The sequence below is a fragment of the Pristiophorus japonicus genome, chromosome 1, assembly GCF_044704955.1.
Source record: "Pristiophorus japonicus isolate sPriJap1 chromosome 1, sPriJap1.hap1, whole genome shotgun sequence".
Lineage (NCBI taxonomy): Eukaryota > Metazoa > Chordata > Chondrichthyes > Pristiophoridae > Pristiophorus > Pristiophorus japonicus.
The window spans coordinates 456,482,171-456,504,687 of record NC_091977.1 but is presented as its reverse complement, the minus strand read 5'-3'; the positions used below and the strand labels follow the sequence as shown (position 1 = coordinate 456,504,687).

The 22,517-nt window shown below is 45.0% G+C and overlaps 1 protein-coding gene across 1 annotated transcript in view; it reads right to left on the bottom strand.

Moving 5' to 3' along the window:
* Positions 1-22,517, bottom strand: part of LOC139276156 (copine-3-like) — a 151,479-nt gene that overhangs the window by 91,882 nt on the left and 37,080 nt on the right. The window contains exons 3-6 of the mRNA XM_070893714.1: positions 18,909-19,018; positions 3,055-3,191; positions 2,238-2,417; positions 1,437-1,511 (exon numbers count right to left, since the gene is read on the bottom strand). Coding sequence (XP_070749815.1) covers positions 1,437-1,511; positions 2,238-2,417; positions 3,055-3,183 — 384 coding nt within the window. The 5' untranslated portion in view covers positions 3,184-3,191; positions 18,909-19,018. The remainder of the gene's footprint in view (positions 1-1,436; positions 1,512-2,237; positions 2,418-3,054; positions 3,192-18,908; positions 19,019-22,517) is intronic.

Genomic DNA, 22,517 nt, shown 5'->3' with positions numbered 1-22,517 from the left:
CCTCCTCCTCCTCCTCCTGAGTGGGCCTGCAATCCCCACTGGCAATGCCTGGACTCTCATGATGGCCAAGTTGTGCAACATGCAGCAAACCACAATAAATTTGGAAACTTGTTCAGGGAAGTATCGAAGGCTGCTTCCAGGCATCGATCTGCCTGTAGGAGATGGCATATCTCTGTCAGCACTTCCTTTCGGCAGCGCAGCCTTCTCACACACTGCTCCTCAGACAGCTGGAGGTATGAACATTGGTGCCTGTAAACCCGTGGGGGGTAAGCCCTCCTCCCCAGACATCTTCGGCCTCTCCTCATCCGTGGGCCAACATGACCAAGAGCCCTTCTTCTATCCTGACGCCACCTAGCAATAGCATGGAGCATGATACACTGGCAAACTAGTATTGCCCCCATTAAATTCTCACACAACTTGGCAAATAAAACTGCCGCTTTCAAGCCAGAGCTTCACGCTGCATGCTGTGCCCAACCGTTGCAGTCAATGTGACCTGCGATGTAGGATCCTCCACCCTCCATTTAAATATGCCGCAAATACCACCTGAAGCACCCTGTGAACTTCTGGGTTTTCCAGGTGTTTCCTGGGGCGAGCGTATAATGCGACATTAGGGCTTAATTTTGCATCCGAGCACTAGCGGAGGGTTGCACGACGATTGACTTCGTGATCTCAGTGAAATTAGAGGTCAGGGCGCTAAGTTTTGCGCCGCCACAAACCATGGACTGAATTTGCCGACTAAGCGGTAAAAGCTGGATGCCCGCCGTTATGCCTGGAAACATCCTTTACTGCCCCTACGGGGCTCTACAAGTGTTTGCTGCCCCTCCGGGGCTCTACAAGTGGCTCAAAAGAACAGAAAATGCCGCCCAAAGTACTGCCTGACTGTATAAATTATGCAGCCAATATTCTCGTGCCAGTAGCTAAAGCATAAATAAATTCACAGAATAGGCTTAAAACATATATAAATTTGGCATCGAGTCCTTATAATCAATGACACTGAACAATGACAATTACATTGTTAATTTGCTTCCTTAAAAGACTGTCAGTGTATACAACTTCAACAATGTAAACAATGAACATTGTTTGACGCCATGGTGCCCTTCTCATTTAAATTGGTTTTGAAGAGTTTGTTGATTTGTCTGGCTGTCACCAGTAAGGTGCAATAACTAACTAATGTCACTTAAATTAACCAAGTTACTGACTTCAGACTGAGCTACCCCTCCACCCAACTGGGATGGGCACCCCACAGCTGTCCTGAAACTGCATGGGCACCTTCTCAAAAAATGGTGATTACCCCGACCCTGAGCTTTCCCAGAGTGTCAACATTAGGGCCAGTCAGTGTGCTGAACCTCCAGCAGTGCAACAGTCCATCAGGAACTTTGGAGTTCATTTGACCACCATCAAGCTCTAGCAAATAAATTAGACATTTGGGTTTGTACCGTGATCGTTCCTTTTCCTGCCGCTTTCCCTTTTTGCAGCACAAGGGGTCTGGTCAATTTCTTGCTGGAGACAATCTGTCAAAACAATTCAAACTTATATTATTAGTTTATCACAAAAAATTAGCATAGAAAGAAAAACTAAGTCTGTGCTAAGCAGCTAGTGCTAAAGATCTCATTTTCCTCAAACATAAAATACAAGCACTATACATTATGAACTTCAAAACAGTTCAGACATTAGCCTTGAAGATGACAAAAGCAAATCAGTATTGATAGGAGGACATAGGTTATGGTTACCATGTACATTAGAGCCTCAGTTGATAATGTTTTTCTTCCCCAAACTTTACATTTTCAGTGCCAAACTGCACCTGGCACCTGTCTGCCCATCCCAAACCTCTCTACGTTCTCTTGCAAACTTCCTCAGTTTATTGTGCCTCTAATTTGATAACATTAGCAAACTTTGATATCAGCCAACAAGGAAAAGCCAGTAATGTATACAATGAACATAAAAATACTTTGTAAAATTCTTCATGGATACAGAAATGTCATAATGATGTATTGTTTTCCGTGGGCAGAGAGGAAATTTACAATAAAATTCAACACGTTGATAACATGTCTTGAAACATTTTCACAAGTTACAAAGAATTATTCATGAAAATTACTACTAGTACATAATAATTACCACAGTACAAGAAAAATTCCTTTTTTGACTTGAGCTATGAAACATAAATTAAACAGCTTTGTAGAATCTACCTGGAGTATTCAATAGCTAAAGAAGCAAAAGAATGAAATATTTGTATTTACCTGCCCCAGAGTACATTCAAATTCTCCCAGGAAATCATCATCACCCAGGTCAAAAGTTTCATTATCAATATCATAAACTCCAAATTTCAGTTTCTGAACTTGCTCGAAGTAATAATCTATCAGAAATTTCTTCGAAAATTTTGGGTCGAGACAGTTTTTAACCATTTCTGTACGGCCAATCTAGGAAAGATAAAGGACAATGAACCTCCATTATAATAATCTATTTCATTATACTTACTAAACCCAATCAGAATAAAGGAACCAAAATCCAACAGATAGAGATAATACAATGTAATGACACAGAAATTCTAAACTGGCTGTAACTTGTCACTCATGTTTCTTTCATCTATAACAAAATATTTAAGAAAGCAGCAGTCACTAAATTTGGCCAATCTCAAACCAGTTTTTAGAAGGTATCAGTTCACAGCATGAACTACCTGTCATTTGGCACTAACTGGCAGTCAAAGCTCAAGAATATGGCTGTTGTAAAAAATATTAATGCATACTGGTACAAGTAGGAAGTCACTCCACTAAAATGCGAGTTGTGGCATTATTCTTTCAGTTGAATGAAAATGAGACTGTATTAAAAAATGAAGTAAAAAAAAAATCTAAAAATGCAGTTACAAAAATGTAATCAAGGCATCTTTCAAAATGTTGCATAGCATTGTTACTGAATTAACTGTAGGGCTTAAAACCAAAATTGGCATCACTTTTGTTCAGTCCACCTCCATGTCAGGAAACTGCTACCTTGATAAATGCTAATAGTTTTCACTTGTATATATGCTACCCGAGTAAGATGTGTAAAGATATTCCTTACCTCAACCCACTGATTTCCACCTGTATTTAAAAGGAGTGCACACAGTGGATCAGATTTAGAAAACACATCTTTATCCAGTAGATTTTCACAGGAGATGCTTAGTTCCACTTTACTCACACAATCTGCCATCTGCTAACCTGCAAAGCACATTGTAATACATGCAACATTATAAACCAATATTTTAAGCTTTTAATAAGATTATTTTCATTTATTAAAAGAACTAAAAACAGGCTGTGTATAGAACATGGTCATCATGTCATAGGCAGTCCCTCGGAATCGAGGAAAACTTGCTTCCACTCCCAAAGTGAGTTCTTTGATGGATGAACATTCCGATACGAGAGCCACAGACCCTGTTACAGGTGAGACAGACATTCGTCAGGGAAGGGGTCGGTGAGGTGAGTTTGCTGCACGCTTCTTCCACTGCCTGCGTTTGGCCTCTTCATGCTCTTTTTGTTGGGACTCAAAGAGCTCGACATCCTCCTGGATGTACTTTCTCCACCTTGGGCGGTCTTCGGCCAGGGTCTCCCAGATGTCAGTGGTGATATCGCGCGTTACCAGGGAAGCTTTGAGGGTGTCCTTATAACGTTTCCACTGTCCTCCTTTGGCTCGTTTACATGAAGGAGCTCCGCATAAAGCATTTGCTTAGGGAGTCTCGTATCTGGCATGCAAACTATATGGTCTGCCCAACGAAGCTGATAAGAGTGTGATCAGTGTTTCAATACTGGGGATGTTAGCCTGGTCGAGGATACTGATGTTGGTGCGCCTGTCCTCCCAGGGGATTTACAGGATCTTGCAGAGACATTGTTGGAGATATATCTCCCGCAACTTGAGGTGTCTTCTGCACATCGTCCATGCCTCAGATCCATACAGGAAGGCGGTTATTACTCCAGCCCTGTAGACTATGAGCTTGGTGGCAGGTTTGAGGGTCTGGTCTTCAAACACTCTTTTCCTCAGACAGCCGAAGGCTGCACTGGCGGCGATGTTGAATCTCCGCATCAATGTCTGCCTTTGTTGATAAGAGGCTCCCGAGATATGGGAAATGGTCCACGTTGTCCAGGGGCGCTCTGTGGATCTTGAAGATTGGAGGGCAGTGCTGAGCGGCAGTGACAGGCTGGTGGAGGACCTTTGTCTTACAGATGTTAAGCGTAAGGCCCATGCTTTCATATACCTCAGTGAATATGTTGACTATGTCCTGGAGTTCAGCCTCTGAATGCGCGCAGACGCAGGGGTCGTCTGCATACTGCAGCTCAACGACAGAGGTTGGGGTGATCTTGGACCTGGCCTGGAGGCGGCATAAGTTAAACAGCTTCCCACTGGTTCCGTAGTTTAATTCCACTCCAGCGGGGAGCTTATTGATTGTGAGGTGGAGCATGGCGGTGAGGAAGATTGAGAAGAGGGTTGGAGCGATGACGCAGCCCTGTTTGACCCTGGTCCGGACGTGGATTGGGTCTGTAATGGATCCATTGTTAAGGATCACGGCCTGCATGTCATCATGAAGCAGGCGAAGGATGTTGACAAACTTTTGGAGGCATCCGAAACGGAGGAGGACGCTCCATAAGACCCTCACGGTTGACAGTGTCAAAGGCTTTTGTAAGCTCGAAAAAGGCCATGTATAAGGGCTGGCGCTGCTCCCTGCATTTTTCCTGCAAATGTCGCACTGCAAAGATCATGTCTGTTGTGCCCCTTCGGGGATGAAATCCACATTGTGATTCCGGGAGAAGCTCCTCGGCCACAGGGAGAAGACGAGAACTCGAGCGACAACTTTCCCAGTGGCTGATAGCAGGGAGATTCACCTGTAGTTGCCACAGTCAGACTTGTTCCCCTTTTTAAAAAATGGTCACAATCACTGCATCTCTCAGATCTCCCGGCATGCTCTCCTCCCTCCAGATGAGAGAGATGGAGGTCATGTATCTGCGCCAACAGCGCCTCTCCGCTCTCCGCCATACTTTAGCACCTCAGCAGGGATTCCATCTGCATCTGTAGCCTTGTTATCCTTGATCTGTTTTATGGCTTTGCCTCCCTCGTGCAACATTGGAGTTTCACTGAGTTGGTGGCGGGTCACGTGCTGCGGGATGGAGTCGAGAACACTCGAGTCAAAGGCAGAGGCTCGATTGAGGAGATCTTCAAAGTGCTTCTTCCATCGGGCCCTGAAAGCCTCGGTGTCCTTGATGAGTGATTCCCCGTTCTTGGCCAGGAATGGGGTGGGGCCTTGGGAGTTTGGACCGTAGGTGGCCTTGTCTGCAGCGAAGAATCCTCGCATATCGTGGCTGTCGGCCAGTTGTTGTATCTCCTGTGCTTTCTCCATCCACCACCTGTTCTTTAGGTCCTGGGTTTTTTGTTGGACCTGAGCCTTGAGCCGCCTGTAATGTTGTTTTGCAGCTTCCGAGTTGGGTTGTTGCTTAAGGCTCAGAAATGCTTTGCGCTTGCAATAGATTAGTTCTTTGATCTCCTGATCATTTTCATCAAACCAGTCCTGATGTTTTCTGGTTGAGTGACCAAGTGTCTCTTCACAGCCACTGGTTATAGAAGCCTGGAGGGCAGACCAAGCGCTATGGGCATTCAGCATCTCAGGGTCGTCAAGGCACGGCAGATTGGCTGTGAGGCGCTGGCTGTATAGGGCTCTCTTAGCTGGGTCTCTAAATGCCCCCGCATTAACTTTTTTGTGGAACTGCTTCTGCTGTCCCCTCTGCTTTGGGGCAATGTTAATGTTGATGATGGATCGGATTAGGCGGTGGTCCATCCAGCAGTCGGCAGCCCCTGTCATGGCACGGGTGATGTGCACATCCTTGCGATACCTGGCTCGGACGATGACATAGTCAAGCAGGTGCCAGTGTTTGGAGCGAGGGTGTTGCCACGATGCCTTGTATTTGTCCCTCTGGTGGAACAGGGTGTTGGTGGTGAGGAGTTCATGTTCTAGACATTTTGTCAGGAGTAGGGTACCGCTGGAGTTGGCTTTCTCTACCCCCTCTTTGCCAATCACGCCTCCCCAGAGGGCTGTGTCTTTGCCGACCCTGGCATTAAAATCACCCAGGAGGATCAATTTGTTGCCCGTGAGTACACGGGACAAGGATGTTGCGAGGTTGGAATAAAAACCCTCCTTAGCCTCATCCGTTACATTGAGTGTAGGGGCGTACGCACTGATGACTGTAGCGCATTGGTTCCGGGATAGGGTAATACGAAGAGTCATGAGGTGTTCGTTAACCCCACAGGTGGAGTCTTTGAGGCATCGACCAGCTCATTCTTGACAGCAAAGCCAACTCCATGAAGGCGGCGTTCTGCCTCTGGTTTCCCTTTCCAGAAGAAGGTGTAACCTCCACCATGTTCCTTCAACTGGCCTTCCCTTGCCCGCCGGGTCTCACTTAGGGCGGCGATGTCAATGTAAAAGCTTCTGAGTTCTCGGGCAACTATGGCGGTGCGGCATTCCGGCCTGTTGCTGTTGGGATTGTCCATAAGGGTCCTGACGTTCAGGTCCCGAACTTCATACTGACGAAATGGAAGATGCCTGTGCGTGAGTCCTTTTAATGTGGGGTGGTCGCTGCACACCGGCAACCACACGGACTTGTCCAGTGACAAGGGGTCCAAGACAACTGGAGATTAGGCACAGCTCTAGAAGCTTAATTGCCAAGGCAAAGTGTTGGCCGCAAGCTCGGTACCAAGTAGCGCCATTGATGATAGGTGGCCCGAGGCTTGGTTGGGGAGCAGGCATTAGGAAGGTGACTTCCAAAGTTATTTTAAAAGTTAAAAGTTGTTAAAAAGATTCCCAATTTATTTTTAAAGTTTCTAAGAGTTGTTAAAAAGTCTAAGATGTAAATCAATAATAGGTTATAAAAGTTTCCCCAGTTTAAAAAGTTTCTAAAGGTTGTTAAAAAGTCAAAGATGTAGGTAAATAATAGATGTTTAAAAGTATTTCGATTAAAAGTCTAAAATGTAAGTTTTAAAAGTTCTTCCAAATTGTTTAAAAAGTTTAAAAGTTGATTAAGTTTTAAAATGTATTAAAAGTTGGTTAGGAGTTTAAGACGTTGGGTTGAACGCCGCTGCCGAGGTCCCTTCGGCCGGTTCAGCGCTGGTCTGGAGTCCCTTCGGCCGGTTGAATGCCGGCTTTGGAGTTCATTCGGTCGGTTCGACGTCCTCCTGAATCTGTCAGCACAATGAACACCTGGTGTGCCTCCACAGGAATAGGCGTGGGTAGGTGTGGGGTCCTTTTGGCTCGGGACGGGCGTGGAGTCCTTTCGGCCAGCATGGGGTTCCTTCGGCCCGGGACAGAAGCAGCCGGCGCAGGGACCCTTCGACAACTGCAAGGTAATGTTTATTTGTTATCCCGCTGGGGCTGCTCAGGGCCCGCTGTGTGTTGTCCCGCTGGGGCTGCTCAGGGCCCGCTGGGGCCATGGACCAGTGCGGAGTCCTTTCGGCCCGGGACAGAAGCGGCCGGCGCGGGGCCCATTCGATCCAGGACAGAAGTGGTCGGTGCGGGGTCCCTTCGGCCCGGGACAGAAGCGGCCAACACGGGGTCTCTGCGGCCCGGGACAGAAGCGGCCAGCACGGTAATGCCAATAAAACTTACTGTACTTCACTGTTTTTATTAGTTACAAGATTAACAGATGGAACACAGCTTGTAACAGAAAATATTAAATTCTACTGGATATGATCAAGAGCGTCCCATGTTTAATTTCTGGTCTGTGTTGGGTTTGTTCTTAACCAAGTGGCAAGTAGGGGTACTATAATTGTCCTCAATGTGCCTAGTTTAGAGAGTGGAAAATTAGCAAGAGATTCTATTTCAGTTATAAGGACGTCAGGTGAAGAAAGGATTACACTCAGTAAGGATGTGCTAGTTGAATAGACTGGCGAGATCTTTTATTTTATTCGTTCCTGGGATGTGGACATCACTGGCAAGGCCAGCATTTATTGCCCATCCCTAATTGCCCTCGAGAAGGTGGTGGGGAGCCACCTTCTTGAAACACTACAGTCCACCAATGAAGGTACTCCCACATTGGTGTTAGGGAGGGAGTTCCAGGATTTGGACCCAGCAACGACGAAGGAACGGTGATATATTTCCAAGTCAAAATGGTATGTGACTTGGAAGAGAATTTGCAGGTGATGGTGTTCCCATGCGCCTGCTACCATTGTCGCGAGTTTGGGAGGTGCTGTCGAAGAAGCCTTGGTGAGTTGCTGCAGTGCATCTTGTAGATGGTACACACTGCAGCCATGGTGCACCGGTGGTAGAGGGAGTGAATGTTTAAGGTGATGGTTTGGGTACAATCAAACTGGCTGCTTTGTCCTGGATGGTGTCGAACTTCTTGAGTGTTGTTGGAGCTGCACTCATCCAGGCAGGTGGAGAGTATTCCATCACACTCCTGACTTGTGCCTTGTAGATGATGGAAAGACTTTGGGGAGTCAGGAGGTGGGACACTTGTCGCAGAATACCTAGCTTCTGACCTGTTCTTGTTGCCACAGTATTTATGTGGCAGGTCCAGTTAAGTTGCTGGTCAATGGCCCCCAGGATATTGATGGTGGGGTATTCAGCGATGGTAATGTCCTGTCACTGCTGACTTGGGTGACAATGGAACTGTATCCAGCAGTGATACATATGTCTTCAAGAGAGGAGAAAAAGTAATATGAAAATCTGGCAACAAAAAATGCAATAATGTGAATCTAAAAACTGGCAGTTTTTGAAAGCAACTCCAACTTCTCTTTGCCTCCACATTGCTTTTACTTAAATCAGCAAATTCTGGCCAATAACCAACAATGATGTTATGACTGCATAGAGTCTGTTTGCTATACAATCATGTTTCTTGGGGGTTGGTGGGGGGCGGGGGAGATAAACCATCACAGCACAGTTTATTTTCAGTAATTTGTAGATCAAACAGTAAGAGTGAAATTTCTGTCACCGGACAAGTCATCAACATCAATGTCATCAACAAACAAGCCCATGAATTTGTAGAATAAAATCCCCTTCTCAGCTTCTTTATCTATAAAGTTATTTATCTATAAAATCTCCACAATTTTTGCTGCACTTCAATTCTTTAAAAAAAACTGCGGTTGGATGTGGGTGGTGCAGGAAAGGCCACATTTATTACCCATTCTTATTTGCCCGAGCAGGACTTCTGCTGAATCTTTGTAGTCCTTGTGGTGATGGTGCTCCCACAATGGTATTACATACACAATGCCAGGATTCTGACCCAGCAATGGTGAACAAATAGCATTGTATGTCCAAGTCGGAATAACGTGTGACTTGGAGAGGAACTTGGACGTGATGGGTGTTCCCACACTATTGCTGCTTTTGTTCTTACATAGAAAATAGGTGCAGGAGCAGGCCATTCAGCCCTTCTAGCCTGCACCGCCATTCAATGAGTTCATGGCTGAACATGAAACTTCAGTGCCCCCTTCCTGCTTTCTCGCCATACCCCTTGATCCCCCGAGTAGTAAGGACTTCATCTAACTCCCTTTTGAATATATTTAGTGAATTGGCCTCAACTACTTTCTGTGGTAGAGAATTCCACAGGTTCACCACTCTCTGGGTGAAGAAGTTTCTCCTTATCTCGGTCCTAAATGGCTTACCCCTTATCCTTAGACTGTGACCCCTGGTTCTGGACTTCCCCAACATTGGGAACATTCTTCCTGCATCTAATATGTCTAAACACCTCAGAATTTTAAACGTTTCTATGAGGTCCCCTCTCATTCTTCTGAACTCCAGTGAATATAAGCCCAATTGATCCAGTCTTTCTTGATAGGTCAGTCCCACCATCCCGGGAATCAGTCTGGTGAATCTTCACTGCACTCCCTCAATAGCAAGAATGTCCTTCCTCAAGTTACGAGACCAAAACTGTACACAATACTCCAGGTGTGGCCTCACCAAGGCCCTGTACAACTGTAGCAACACCTCCCTGCCCCTGTACTCAAATCCCCTCGCTATGAAGGCCAACATGCCATTTGCTTTCTTAACCGCCTGCTGCACCTGCATGCCAACCTTCAATGACTGATGTACCATGACACCCAGGTCTCCTTGCACCTTCACTTTTCCTAATCTGTCACCATTCAGATAATAGTCTGTCTCTCTGTTTTTACCACCAAAGTGGATAACATCACATTTATCCACATTATACTTCATCTGCCATTCATTTGCCCACTCACCTAACCTATCCAAGTCACTCTGCAGCCTCATAGCATCCTCCTCGCAGCTCACACTGCCACCCAACTTAGTGTCATCCGCAAATTTGGAGATACTACATTTAATCCCCTCGTCTAAATCATTAATGTACAATGTAAACAGCTGGGGCCCCAGCACAGAACCTTGCGGTACCCCACTAGTCACTGCCTGCCATTCTGAAAAGTACCCATTTACTCCTACTCTTTGCTTCCTGTCTGCCAACCAGTTTTCAATCCACGTCAGCACACTACCCCCAATCCCATGTGCTTTAACTTTGCACATTAATCTCTTGTGTGGGACCTTGTCGAAAGCCTTCTGAAAGTCCAAATATACCACATCAACTGGTTCTCCCTTGTCCACTCGACTGGAAACATCCTCAAAAAATTCCAGAAGATTTGTCAAGCATGATTTCCCTTCTTGGGTGGTTGAGGTCGCAAGGGAGGGAGGTACTGTCAAAGTAACCTTGGTGAGTTGCTGCTGTACATCCTATAGATCGTACATACTGCAGCCACAGTGCACGGTGGATACTGAATTCAACGGCAAGGGCACAAATCAAGCGAATTGCTCTGTCCTGGATGTGTCGAACTTAACATAAGAACATAAGAATTAGGAACAGGAGTAGGCCATCTAGTCCCTCGAGCCTGCTCCGCCATTCAATAAGATCATGGTTGATCTGGCCGTGGACTCAGCTCCACTTACCCGCTCTCTCCCCGTGACCCTTAATTCCCTTATTGGTTAAAAATCTATCCATCTGTGACTTGAATACATTCAATGAGCTAGCCTCAACTGCTTCCTTGGGCAGAGAATTCCACAGATTCACAACCCTCTGGGAGAAGAAATTCCTTCTCAACTCGGTTTTAAATTGGCTCCCCTGTATTTTGAGGCTGTGCCCCCTAGTTCTAGCCTCCCCTACCAGTGGAAACAACCTCTCTGCCTCTATCTTGTCTATCCCTTTCATGATTTTAAATGTTTCTATAAGATCACCCCTCATCCTTCTGAACTCCAACGAGTTAAGACCCAGTCTATTCAATCTATCATCATAAGGTAACCCCCTCATCTCCGGAATCAGCCTAGTGAATTATCTCTGTACCCTTTCCAACGCCAGTATATCCTTCCTTAAGTAAGGTGACCAAAACTGCACGCAGTACTCCAGGTGCGGCCTTACCAATACCCTATACAGTTGCAGCAGGACCTCCCTGCTTTTGTACTCCATCTCTCTCGCAATGAAGGCCAACATTCCATTTGCCTTCCTGATTACTTGCTGCACCTGCAAACTAACTTTTTGAAATTCATGCACAAGGACCCCCAGATCCCTCTGTATCTCAGCATGTTGTAATTTCTTCCCATTCAAATAATATTCCCTTTTACTGTTTTTTTCCCCCAAGGTGGATGACCTCACACTTTCCGACATTGTATTCTATCTGCCAAACCTTAGCCCATTCGCTTAACCTATCCAAATCTCTTTGCAGCCTCTCTGTGTCCTCTACACAACCCGCTTTCCCACTAATCATCGTGTCATCTGCAAATTTTGTTACACTACACTCTGTCTCTTCTTCCAGGTCCTCTGTCTCTTCTTCCAGGTCATCTATGTATATTGTAAACAGTTGTGGTCCCAGCACCGATCCCTGTGGCACACCACTAACCACCGATTTCCAACCCGAAAAGGACCCATTTATCCCGACTCTCTGCTTTCTGTTCGCCAGCCAATTCTCTATCCATGCTAATACATTTCCTGACTCCGCGTACCTCTATCTTCTGCAGTAACCTTTTGTGTGGCACCTTATCGAATGCCTTTTGAAAATCTAAATACACCACATCCATCGGTACATCTCTATCCACCATGCTCGTTATATCCTCAAAGATTTCTAGTAAATTAGTTAAACATGATTTCCCCTTCATGAATCCATGCTGCGTCTGCTTGATTGCATTATTCCTATCTCGATGTCCCGCTATTTCTTCCTTAACGATAGTTTCAAGCATTTTCCCCACTACAGATGTTAAACTAACCGGCCTATAGTTACCTGCCTTTTGTCTGCCCCCTTTTTTTAATACAGAGGAGTTACATTAGCTGCTTTCCAATCCGCTAGTACCTCTCCAGAGTCCAGAGAATTTTGGTAGATTATAACGAATGCATCTGCTATAACTTCCGCCATCTCTTTTAATACCCTGGGATGCATTTCATCAGGACCAGGGGACTTGTCTACCTCGAGTCCCATTAGCCTGTCCAGCACTACCCCCCGAGTGATAGTGATTGTCTCAAGGTCCGCCCTTCCCACATTCCCGTGACCAGCAATTTATGGCATGGTTTTTATGTCTTCCACTGTGAAGACTGAAGCAAAATAATTGTTTAAGGTCTCAGCCATTTCTACATTTCCCATTATTAAATCCCCCTTCTCATCTTCTAAGGGACCAACATTTACTTTAGTCACTCTTTTCCGTTTTATATATCTGTTAAAGCTTTTACTATCTGTTTATGTTTTGCGTAAGTTTACCTTCGAAATCTATCTTTCCTTTCTTTAATGCTTTTTTAGTCATTCTTTGCTGTTGTTTAAAATGTTCCCAATCCTCTAGTTTCCCACTAACCTTGGCCACCTTATACGCATTGGTTTTCAATTTGATACTCTCCTTTATTTCCTTGGTTATCCACGGCTGGTTATTCCTTCTCTTACCGCCCTTCTTTTTCACTGGAATATATTTTTGTTGCGCACTATGAAAGAGCTCCTTGAAAGTCCTCCACTGTTCCTCAATTGTGCCACCATTTAGTCTATGTTTCCAGTCTACTTTAGCCAACTCTGCCCTCATCCCACTGTAGTCCCCTTTGTTTAAGCATAGTACACTCGTTTCTGACACAACTTCCTCACCCTCAATCTAGATTACAAATTCAACCATACTGTGCTCATTCAGAGAGGATCTTTTACTAGATCGTTTATTTTTCCTGTCTCATTACACTGGACCAGATCTAAGATAGCTTGCTCCCTTGTAGGTTCTGTTACATATTGTTCTAAGAAACAATCCCGTTTGCATTCTATGAATTCCTCCTCCAGGCTACCCCGTGCGATTTGAGTTGACCAATCGATATGTAGGTTAAAATCCCCCATGTCTACTGCCGTTCCTTTTTCACATGCCTCCATTATTCCCTTGATTATTGCCCGCCCCACCGTGAAGTTATTATTTGGGGGCCTATAAACTACACCCACCAGTGACTTTTTCCCCTTACTATCTCTAATCTCCACCCACAATGATTCAACATTTTGTTCATTAGAGCCAATATCGTCTCTCACAACTGCCCTGATATCATCCTTTATTAACAAAGCTACCCCACCTCCTTTCCCTTCTTGTCTATCTTTCCGAATTGTCAGATACCCCTGTATGTTTAATTCCCAGTCTTGGCCACCCTGCAACCATGTCTCTGTAATGGCCACCAAATCATACCCATTTGTAATGATTTGTGCCGTCAACTCATTTACTTTATTTCGAATGCTGCGTGCATTTAGGTAGAGTGTTTTCATCCTCGTTTTTAAACCATGATTTTTAGTTTTGACCCCTCCTGCAGCCCCTTTATATTCAGTGGCCCTTTTTGTTTTTTACCTTGGGTTTCTCTGCCCTCCACTTTTACTCATCTCCTTTCTGTCTTTTGCTTTTGTCTCCTTTTTGTTTCCCTCGGTCTCCCTGCATTGGTTCCCATCCCCCTGTCATATTAGTTTAACTCCTCCCCAACAGCACTAGCAAACACTCCCCCTAGGACATTGGTTCCGGTCCTGCCCAGGTGCAGACCATCTGGTTTTTACTGGTCCCACCTCCCCCAGAACCGGTTCCAATGCCCCAGGAATTTGAATCCCTCCCTGCTGCACCACTGCTCAAGCCACATATTCATCTGCGCTATCCTGCGATTCCTACTCTGACTAGCACGTGGCACTGGTAGCAATCCCGAGATTACTACTTTTGAGGTCCTACTTTTTAATTTAGCTCCTAGCTCCTTAAATTCGTCTCGTAGGACCTCATCCCTTTTTTTTAAACCTATGTCGTTGGTACCAATGTGCACCACGACAACTGGCTGTTCTCCCTCCCTTTTTAGAATGTCCTGCACCCGCTCCGAGACATCCTTGACCCTTGCACCAGGGAGGCAACATACCATCCTGGAGTCTCGGTTGCGGCCGCAGAAACGCCTATCTATTCCCCTTACAATTGAATCCCCTATCACTATTGTTCTCCCACTCTTTTTCCTGCCCTCCTGTGCAACAGAGCCAGCCACAGTGCCATGAACTTGGCTGCTGCTGCCCTCCCCTGATGAGTCATCCCCCTCAACAGTATTCAAAGCAGTGTATTTTGCAGGGGGATGACCACAGGGGACCCCTGCACTACCTTCCTTGCTGGTCTTCCATTCCCTAGCTGGCTGTGGACCCTTCACCTGCGATGAGATCAACTCGCTACACGTGCTACTCATGTTATTCTCAGCATCGTGGATGCTCCAGAGTGAATCCACTCTCAGCTCCAATTCCGCAACGCGGTCCGTCAGGAGCTGGAGGCGGATACACTTCCCGCACACGTAGTCGTCAGGGACACTGGAATTGCCCCTGTGTTCCCACATGGTACAGGAGGAGCATATCACGTGACCGAGCTCTCCTGCCATGATTAACCCTTAGGTACGCTTAATTTGACAACAACAATGTTAACAGGTTACTTACTGATATAAAAAATAAAAAGAAAAGCTACTCACCAATCACCAGCCAATCACTTACCCCCTTGGCTGTGAAGTCACCTTTTGATTTCTTTCTACTTCTTTTTTGCCTTCTCTCCCCGCTGCAGCTGCACAAGTACGCCTCTCGCTGCCGCTGGGCCTTTTATAGGCCTCACCAACCACGAACTCACGCCTCTCGGACTGCTGCCGCCTCTCGCTGCCGCTGGGCCTTTTATAGGCCTCACCAACGCCACGCACTCCCGCCTCTCGGACTGCCACTGCCTCTCGCTGCCGCTGGGCCTTTTATAGGCCTCACCAACCACGAACTCCCGCCTCTCGGACTTTTGGAGTATTGTTGCATTCCATCATTCCATCCCTGACTTACGCCTTGTAAAAGGTGGTGACGCTTTGAGTTGCCAAGAGATGAGCCACTGGTCACAAAGTACGCAGGCTCCTTCCTGCTCTTGTAGCCACGTTGTTGATACGGTTAAGTTCAGTTCTGATTCTAGTCAATGGTAGCCCCCAGGATGTTGATAGTGGGGGACATGGGACTTCTGGTGCCATAAAAGGGTCAAGGTGAGGCCCTGGTCTAAGACCGCCCTAAGTGGAGGAAGAGCATCCAGGAGGGTATTGAGCACCTCGAGTCTCATCGCCGAGAGCATGCAGAAACCAAGCCAGACAGCGGAAGGAGCGTGCGGCAAACCAGACTCTCCACCCACCCTTTCCTTCAACCACTGTCTGTCCCACCTGTGACAGAGACTGTAGTTCCCGTATTGGACTGTTCAGTCACCTGAGAACTCACTTTTAGTGTGGAAGCAAGCCTTCCTTGATTTCGAGGGACTGCCTATGATGATGATGAAGGTGGGGTTGGCTGGACTTTGTTGTTCCAGATTGTCATTGCCTAGCACTTGCGGAGAGAGTGTTATCTACCATGTGTCAGCCAGGCCTGAACATTATCCAGGTCATACTGTAAGGTGATAAGGGTGGCTTCGTTATTGGAGGAGTTTTATTTAGTGATGAACATTGTAGAATCATCAGTTAATAATCCAACTCCTTACCTTATGACTGAGGGAATACCTGATAAAGTTAATTTTGTAGGTACCAAATAACAAGTTAACAAAAGACTAGTAAAAATGGTGACAAAAAGTTCAGAAGGAAATTGAAACTACATTAAAACAAATAATTTTCAAATGAGTCGATACATCAAAATATGGTTCCAAAGATAGATATGAACTAAAATAATTTTATTTCCCGCCCCACTCCCACAATCTCACTCCCACAGCTGTCAGACTATGAGCTCAGGCTAATTTGTGAGCAATTATACACAGAAATATTAAAGAGCAACATTATAAAAGCTGGTATGAAAATGCAAATATAAGTAATTTTAATGTTTTGTATTTAATTCACATGCAGTATAAATTAAGTTAACAACAGGAAAGCAAAATACTCAGTTTATATGACTGATGAGTTTGGCATTTGAGTTTTCATTTGGTTTCACTGTTGGTTACTGTGCATATATTTTTGGTCTTTTTATAATACATCAATGGTATATAAATGCAAGTTCTTTCTTTGGCAATCACATTATTTTAATATGTTAGTGAATCTGCATGGTGTTGCTTACAGGTAGTTCTGGACATGAGAAGGGAAAAGAGCAGAGCTGTCAGGCAGGGAATGGAGCAGTTGGCTGAAGTGGGAGCTGGAGCAGACACCCTGCATTAAAGCAAGGATGCAGCAGGATCAGTTTCCTGTCATGGGGGTAACTAAGTTCAAGACATGTAGCAGTATTCCTGGGGCTGGGTTCAGTCTTGGACTGCAGGATCAGTTCTTTACAACATCTTGCATTATTATTGTTCATTATATATTACAATCCATTGCATGTAACTAGTTGCATTGTTTTTTTCCTGTCACTTATCTCACAGTTCAGAAGTTCATGTTTTACTTAGATTGGTTCTTTTGAAAAACATTGCTACTTTCAAAGTATTCACTGGTGCAATAATGGCTTCCCAGGATTTTAGTAATTTTGGTCCTTTATCATTATTGCACAGCAAGTCCACTAGTCCAGGCATGTTCCATGACTGGAAGTCTAGGTGCTAATCCTAAAGTGTGTTATGCACTCCCCTGCTCCAATATGTGGTTGTGCCCAGAAAAAAGGCAAGTAGCCAGATAGCTGTCTTTAAGTGCCATTGCAGTGATACTGGTGCATTCTGGGAGTTGCCTTGCCTCATGCTCGAGACTCCTCATTAGAGAAGCTGATGGCTGACACAGTAGTAGCTAGGAGTATCCTTTTAATCTCAAAGAGAAGAAATGAGTTCTCCAGGCCAACATTTATCCCTCACCAAAACAGATTAACTGGCCATTTATCTTTCTACCGTTTGTGGGACCTTGCTGTTAACATATAAATTGACTAATATTGGCCTGCACAATAACGGTGATTACAAGTCAAACTAATTATATTTGACTATGAAATGATTTGCTAATCTGGTCGCAGAAAACAGTTAAAAGCATCCAGGAGAGTTAAGTACTGTTATTATTTATCTGATTTAACTTGCTTCTGCATATATTTTTTTTATTGAAATAAACAATTTGCATTTTAACCTGAAACATAAGGAGGTCAATTTTGACTTTTGGGTGACCAAGCGGTTTTCTAGCATCGAAGAGATCGCCACAATTTTGAGGTCCCAGCCTCATTTAAATTTGACAGGCAACCTGTGGTGCACCAAACAGGCGTCTGATGCAGCTCGCCCGATTGAGACCTCAAGGTTGGGCCAGGGCAGTCGCCAGCACTGGAAGTTATGAGGTGGGGGATGTGATCACAGAGGATGAAGATCCCAGGCTATAGCGGTCCAGATTATTTTTGTGGGCCCTGGCTTCTGCATGGATACAAAAATAATTCAACACTTACATTTGGCGGGACTCCTCGATTCCGACCAGTTCCAACCGAAAATGACATTCGGGGTCCTATTTACGTCATAGGACCCTGATTTCTGTTTTTAAAACGTGGCCTATCGTATGAAACAGGCGAGCGCTTTGGACACCCGCTTGTAGGCCCCTTTTAAAATGGAGTCGGCCGCATCGCCACCATTAACAGGGCGGTAAAGCTACTGACCACATTTTGAGGCTGTTACCATCCGATTAACACCAGGTGAAGGCAGTGAAAATGGGCCCTAGTCTGCCAGTGATCTGTTTCTACTTATCAAGAGATCAGGAGTGCTCCACTGTTGGAGGTGGTGCCTTCAGAGGAGACATTAAACCGACACCCCGTCAGCCTGTGTAGGTGAAGTAAACGATCCCTGGGCACAATTTGAAAAGGAGTAGGGGTTCTTCCTGTATCCTGGCCAATAGTCATCTGTCACCCAACACCAACGGATTAGCTAGTTATTTATGTAATTTGCTCTACATGGGATCTTGCTGTGTGTGCCATTAGGCTGCCACATTTGCCTACATAACAACCACGATTACACTTCAAAAATAATTTGTTGGCTCCGAAGTGCTTTGGGACATCGTGTGAATGTGAAAGACACGATATAAAGTTCTTCCTTCTCTACGGTGGACGTCCCATATTACAGTACAACCTTAGCAGTAAAAGCATACTCTATTAGGCATATTACATCATATTCAGTAAACACATTAGATTTATAGGAGCCTTAATAAAACTACTTTCACGGTGAGCACAGGAGTTATGTTTACTGGTTTTTAAACAGTATATTTTTTCATGGTTCAATGTCAATCCCCTACAAACTAGAGTCTGTTGTTACATACCCAATATCTAGGTAAATATAGTAAGACCCAGAGGTCAAACAAAGAGCACATCACTGTACTCCATTTACTCATCTTCAGGGAGGTGGAAGAATATACACTCGTTCAAAACACTGAACAGATTTTTGAATATTAAAACAGAAAATGAACAGTACGCAGTAGAAACCGTATTATAATTGTAAACCTTACAATTCTCGCTGAAATGTCAAAAATGACACGTGCGTCTCCTGCATTAATCGTCAACATTAAACTGAAAGTTGAAGCAAGATTATTTACTTCTTACGTGGCAATTTGTACCACGGAGCTTTCCAACTGGATCAATCGTCTCTTGCTTCAGACTGACTGCTGTCTTCTTATAATGCCATGCAAGATGTGGCTCCAAGTTCCTTTGAGGAAATCCCAGAACAAAGGGGCATTAAAAACTGCATCTCTCAATTATCACCAAATCAGACCTTGGTCTCTCCCCAGTACTCCTCTAGAAACTTCTCCTTTAAACACTTCACCTTCTCACCTCTCCTTTAAAATCCTTATTGTCTACTAATCCCCCAAACCCAATCACAAAATTCTCTCCAATATATCCTCCCTCAACCTCTAAACTGAACGACCCCTCATCTTTGGTTATTTCAATCTCCATCTTAGCTTCCCTTTCCCTCTCTCATAGAAACATAGAAAATAGGTGCAGGAGTAGGCCATTCAGCCCTTCGAGCCTGAACCACCATTCAATATGATCACGGCTGATCATGCACTTCAGTACCCCATTCCTGCTTTCTCTCCATACCCTTTGATCCCTTTCGCCATAAGGGCCACATCTAACTCCCTTTTGAATATATCTAACGAACTGGCCTCAACAACTTTCTGTGGTAGAGAATTCCACATGCTCACAACTCTGAGTGAAGAAGTTTCTCCTTATCTCGATCCTGAATGGCTTACCCCTTATCCTTAGACTGTGACCCCTGGTTTTGGACTTCCCCAACATTGGGAACATTCTTCCTGCATCTAACCTGTCCAATCCCATCAGAATTTTATATGTTTCTATGAGATCCCCTCTCATTCTTCTAAATTCCAGTGAATATAAGCCTAGTCCATTCAGCCTTTCTTCATAGGTCAGTCCTGTCATCCCAGGAATCAGTCTGGTGAACCTCCGCTGCACTCTCTCAACAGCAAGAATGTCCTTCCTCAGATTAGGAGATCAAAACTGTACACAATATTCAAGGTGTGGCCTCACCATGGCCCTGTACAACTGTAGTAAGACCTCCCTGCTCCTGTACTCAAATCCTCTCGCTATGAAGGCCAACATGCCATTTGCCTTCTTCACCGTCTGCTGTACCTGTATGCCAACTTTCAATGACTGATGTACCATGACACCCAGGTCTCGTTGCACCTCCCCTTTTACTAATCAGTCACCATTCAGATAATAATCTGCCTTCCTGTTTTTACCACCAAAGTGGATAACCTCACATATATCTACATTATACTGCATCTGTCATGTATTTGCCCACTCACCTAACCTGTCCAAGTCACCCTGCAGCCTCTTAGCATCCTCCTCACAGCTCACACTGCCACCCAGCTTAATGTCATCTGCAAACTTGGAAATATTACATTCAATTCCTTCGTCTTAATCAGTAAATAGCTGGGGTCCCAGCACTGCTTGCCATTCTGAAAAGGACCCATTTATTCCTACTCTTTGCTTGTCTGCCAACCAGTTCTCTATCCACGTCAGTACATTACCCCCAATATCATGTGATTTAATTTTGCACACTAATCTCTTGTGTGGGACCTTGTCAAAAGTCTTTTGAAAGTCTAAATACACCATATCCACTGGCTCCCCCTTGTCCACTCTACTAGTTACATCCTCAAAAAATTCTAGAAGATTTCCTTGGCCACCTGTGTTCCCTAAATCTCTTCCCCTATATAAACTCTCCTTTTCATATTCATGGCCATCTTCTTGATTTACCATATCCCGTGATCTTTCTATTCCCATGGTCTCGATCACAGACAAGCCCATCTCTGACAACTTTCTTGTATCCCTTATCACCCATATCTCCCTAGCCCAATCCAACCCCACTTCTTTCTGCATCCGTCTTTGGAAAAAACCCCTCCACAATGTTGCTTACAACCACACTTTCAAAGTTCCAACTGCCGAGAGTTTGGCCTTTCATTCACTACAATTCACTGTCAATTTTCTCAACAAATCCCTCACCTCCAACTTGTACTCAAATATTTTACTCTGTCCCATCCAGAACATTCTTGTTAGTATGGTCCTCATCTTCACATTGTCCAAGGGAAGCAGACTTCAGCGTATCTGACACAATTCATTAAGCCATCTATCAGTAGAGAAGGCTGGACCACATCAAGTGCTATTGGACTTCACTGTCGTCTGCCAAAGCCACCCACTAATCCAGAATCATTCTGGAGGACAAAGATAACTCGTAGCTTCATTTCTCCAGTACCAACCGTCTCCTTAAACACTCTCCTCTGTCCCTTCCACCCTCACCTCCAACAAGTATGAGGAGCTCAGACTTGTGTCACTAAGGTTAAGACCATCTATTCAGCTGCCTCTGCAGCTCCCCTTTCCCACCACGCCGAACCACTTGAAGGTTTCTGATGTGTATGCAATAACTCAATAGACTGAGTACTGTAAACTCCGAACAGGTACAAACCTGGCTCTACTTTATTAGGGCCCAAAGTGATCACATTACAAGATGGCTGGCCTTTTATACCTGGGCCACACACACGTGCGCACAGCCCAATGACCTCCGACAGTGGTGCCACCTGGTGGCTAGTAAACCCAAGCATACATATATGACAGCTTCCCCCTGCCCTAGCCCTGAATCCGCATCGCTCTGGTTTGTCTCCTATCTCCCCTCATCCCCCGCGAGCTCATTTTGTCCATAGGACCAGCTCCTGCTCCTTTGACCTCATTCCCACTAAACTGTTAAAAATCTAACTTCCCTTCCTGGCCCCATTGCTAGCTGACATTGAATATTGCTTCCTCTCCTCCTAAAACCATCATCATCATCCCTGCCTCAAAAAACCCACCCTCGTAAACAACCACCTCATTTCCAATCTCCCTTTCCTCTCCAAAGTCCATTAATGTTGTTGCCTCCCAAATCATTGCTTATCTTTCCTGAAACTTCATGTTTGAATCTTTCCAATCAGGCCTCCACCCTGGCTATAGCATCAAACGGCCCCATTTAAATGGCATCCTCAGTGATTGCGACTGTGGTGCATTATTCCTTCTTGACCTCTCACCAGCCTTTGACAAGGTCAACTACAACATCCTCCTCCAATACCTATCCCCCATTGTCCAGCTCAGTGGGACTTCTCTCGCTTGGTTCCATTCCTGCCTATCCAATCATGCCCAGAGTATCTCCAGCAATGACTTATTTTCCGACCATCACACCATTACTTCTAGAGTCCCTCAAGGATCTATCCTTGGCCTCCTCCTCTTCCTTACCTACATGCTGTCCCTTGGCGCCATCATCTGCAAACATGAAGTCAGCTTCCACATGCTCTAACCTTCCACCACCTGTCTCAATCCCGCCACTGAATCTGTGTTGTCATGCACAAGATTCAAAATTACATTTTCCCACTAATATAGCTGCAAAACATACTGTAAACAGTCCCACAAAATGCTTAGTTTAGATTGCATGGCTTGACCCATTAATCTGTTACACTGCTCCATGGATATTAAAGCCTTCCTGAACTATAAGGTATGTTTTTGCCTGTCATCAAGTGTGTATATCAGTCAATTGCGAATTTGTATTCTACGCAGCATACAGAAACTGCCAACAGTAAACAAATGTAATCCTATGCACTGTGACCAGTGTATCGTAGCTTAGAGGATCTAGTAGTGGATTAGAGACATCATCAGTTAAAATTCCA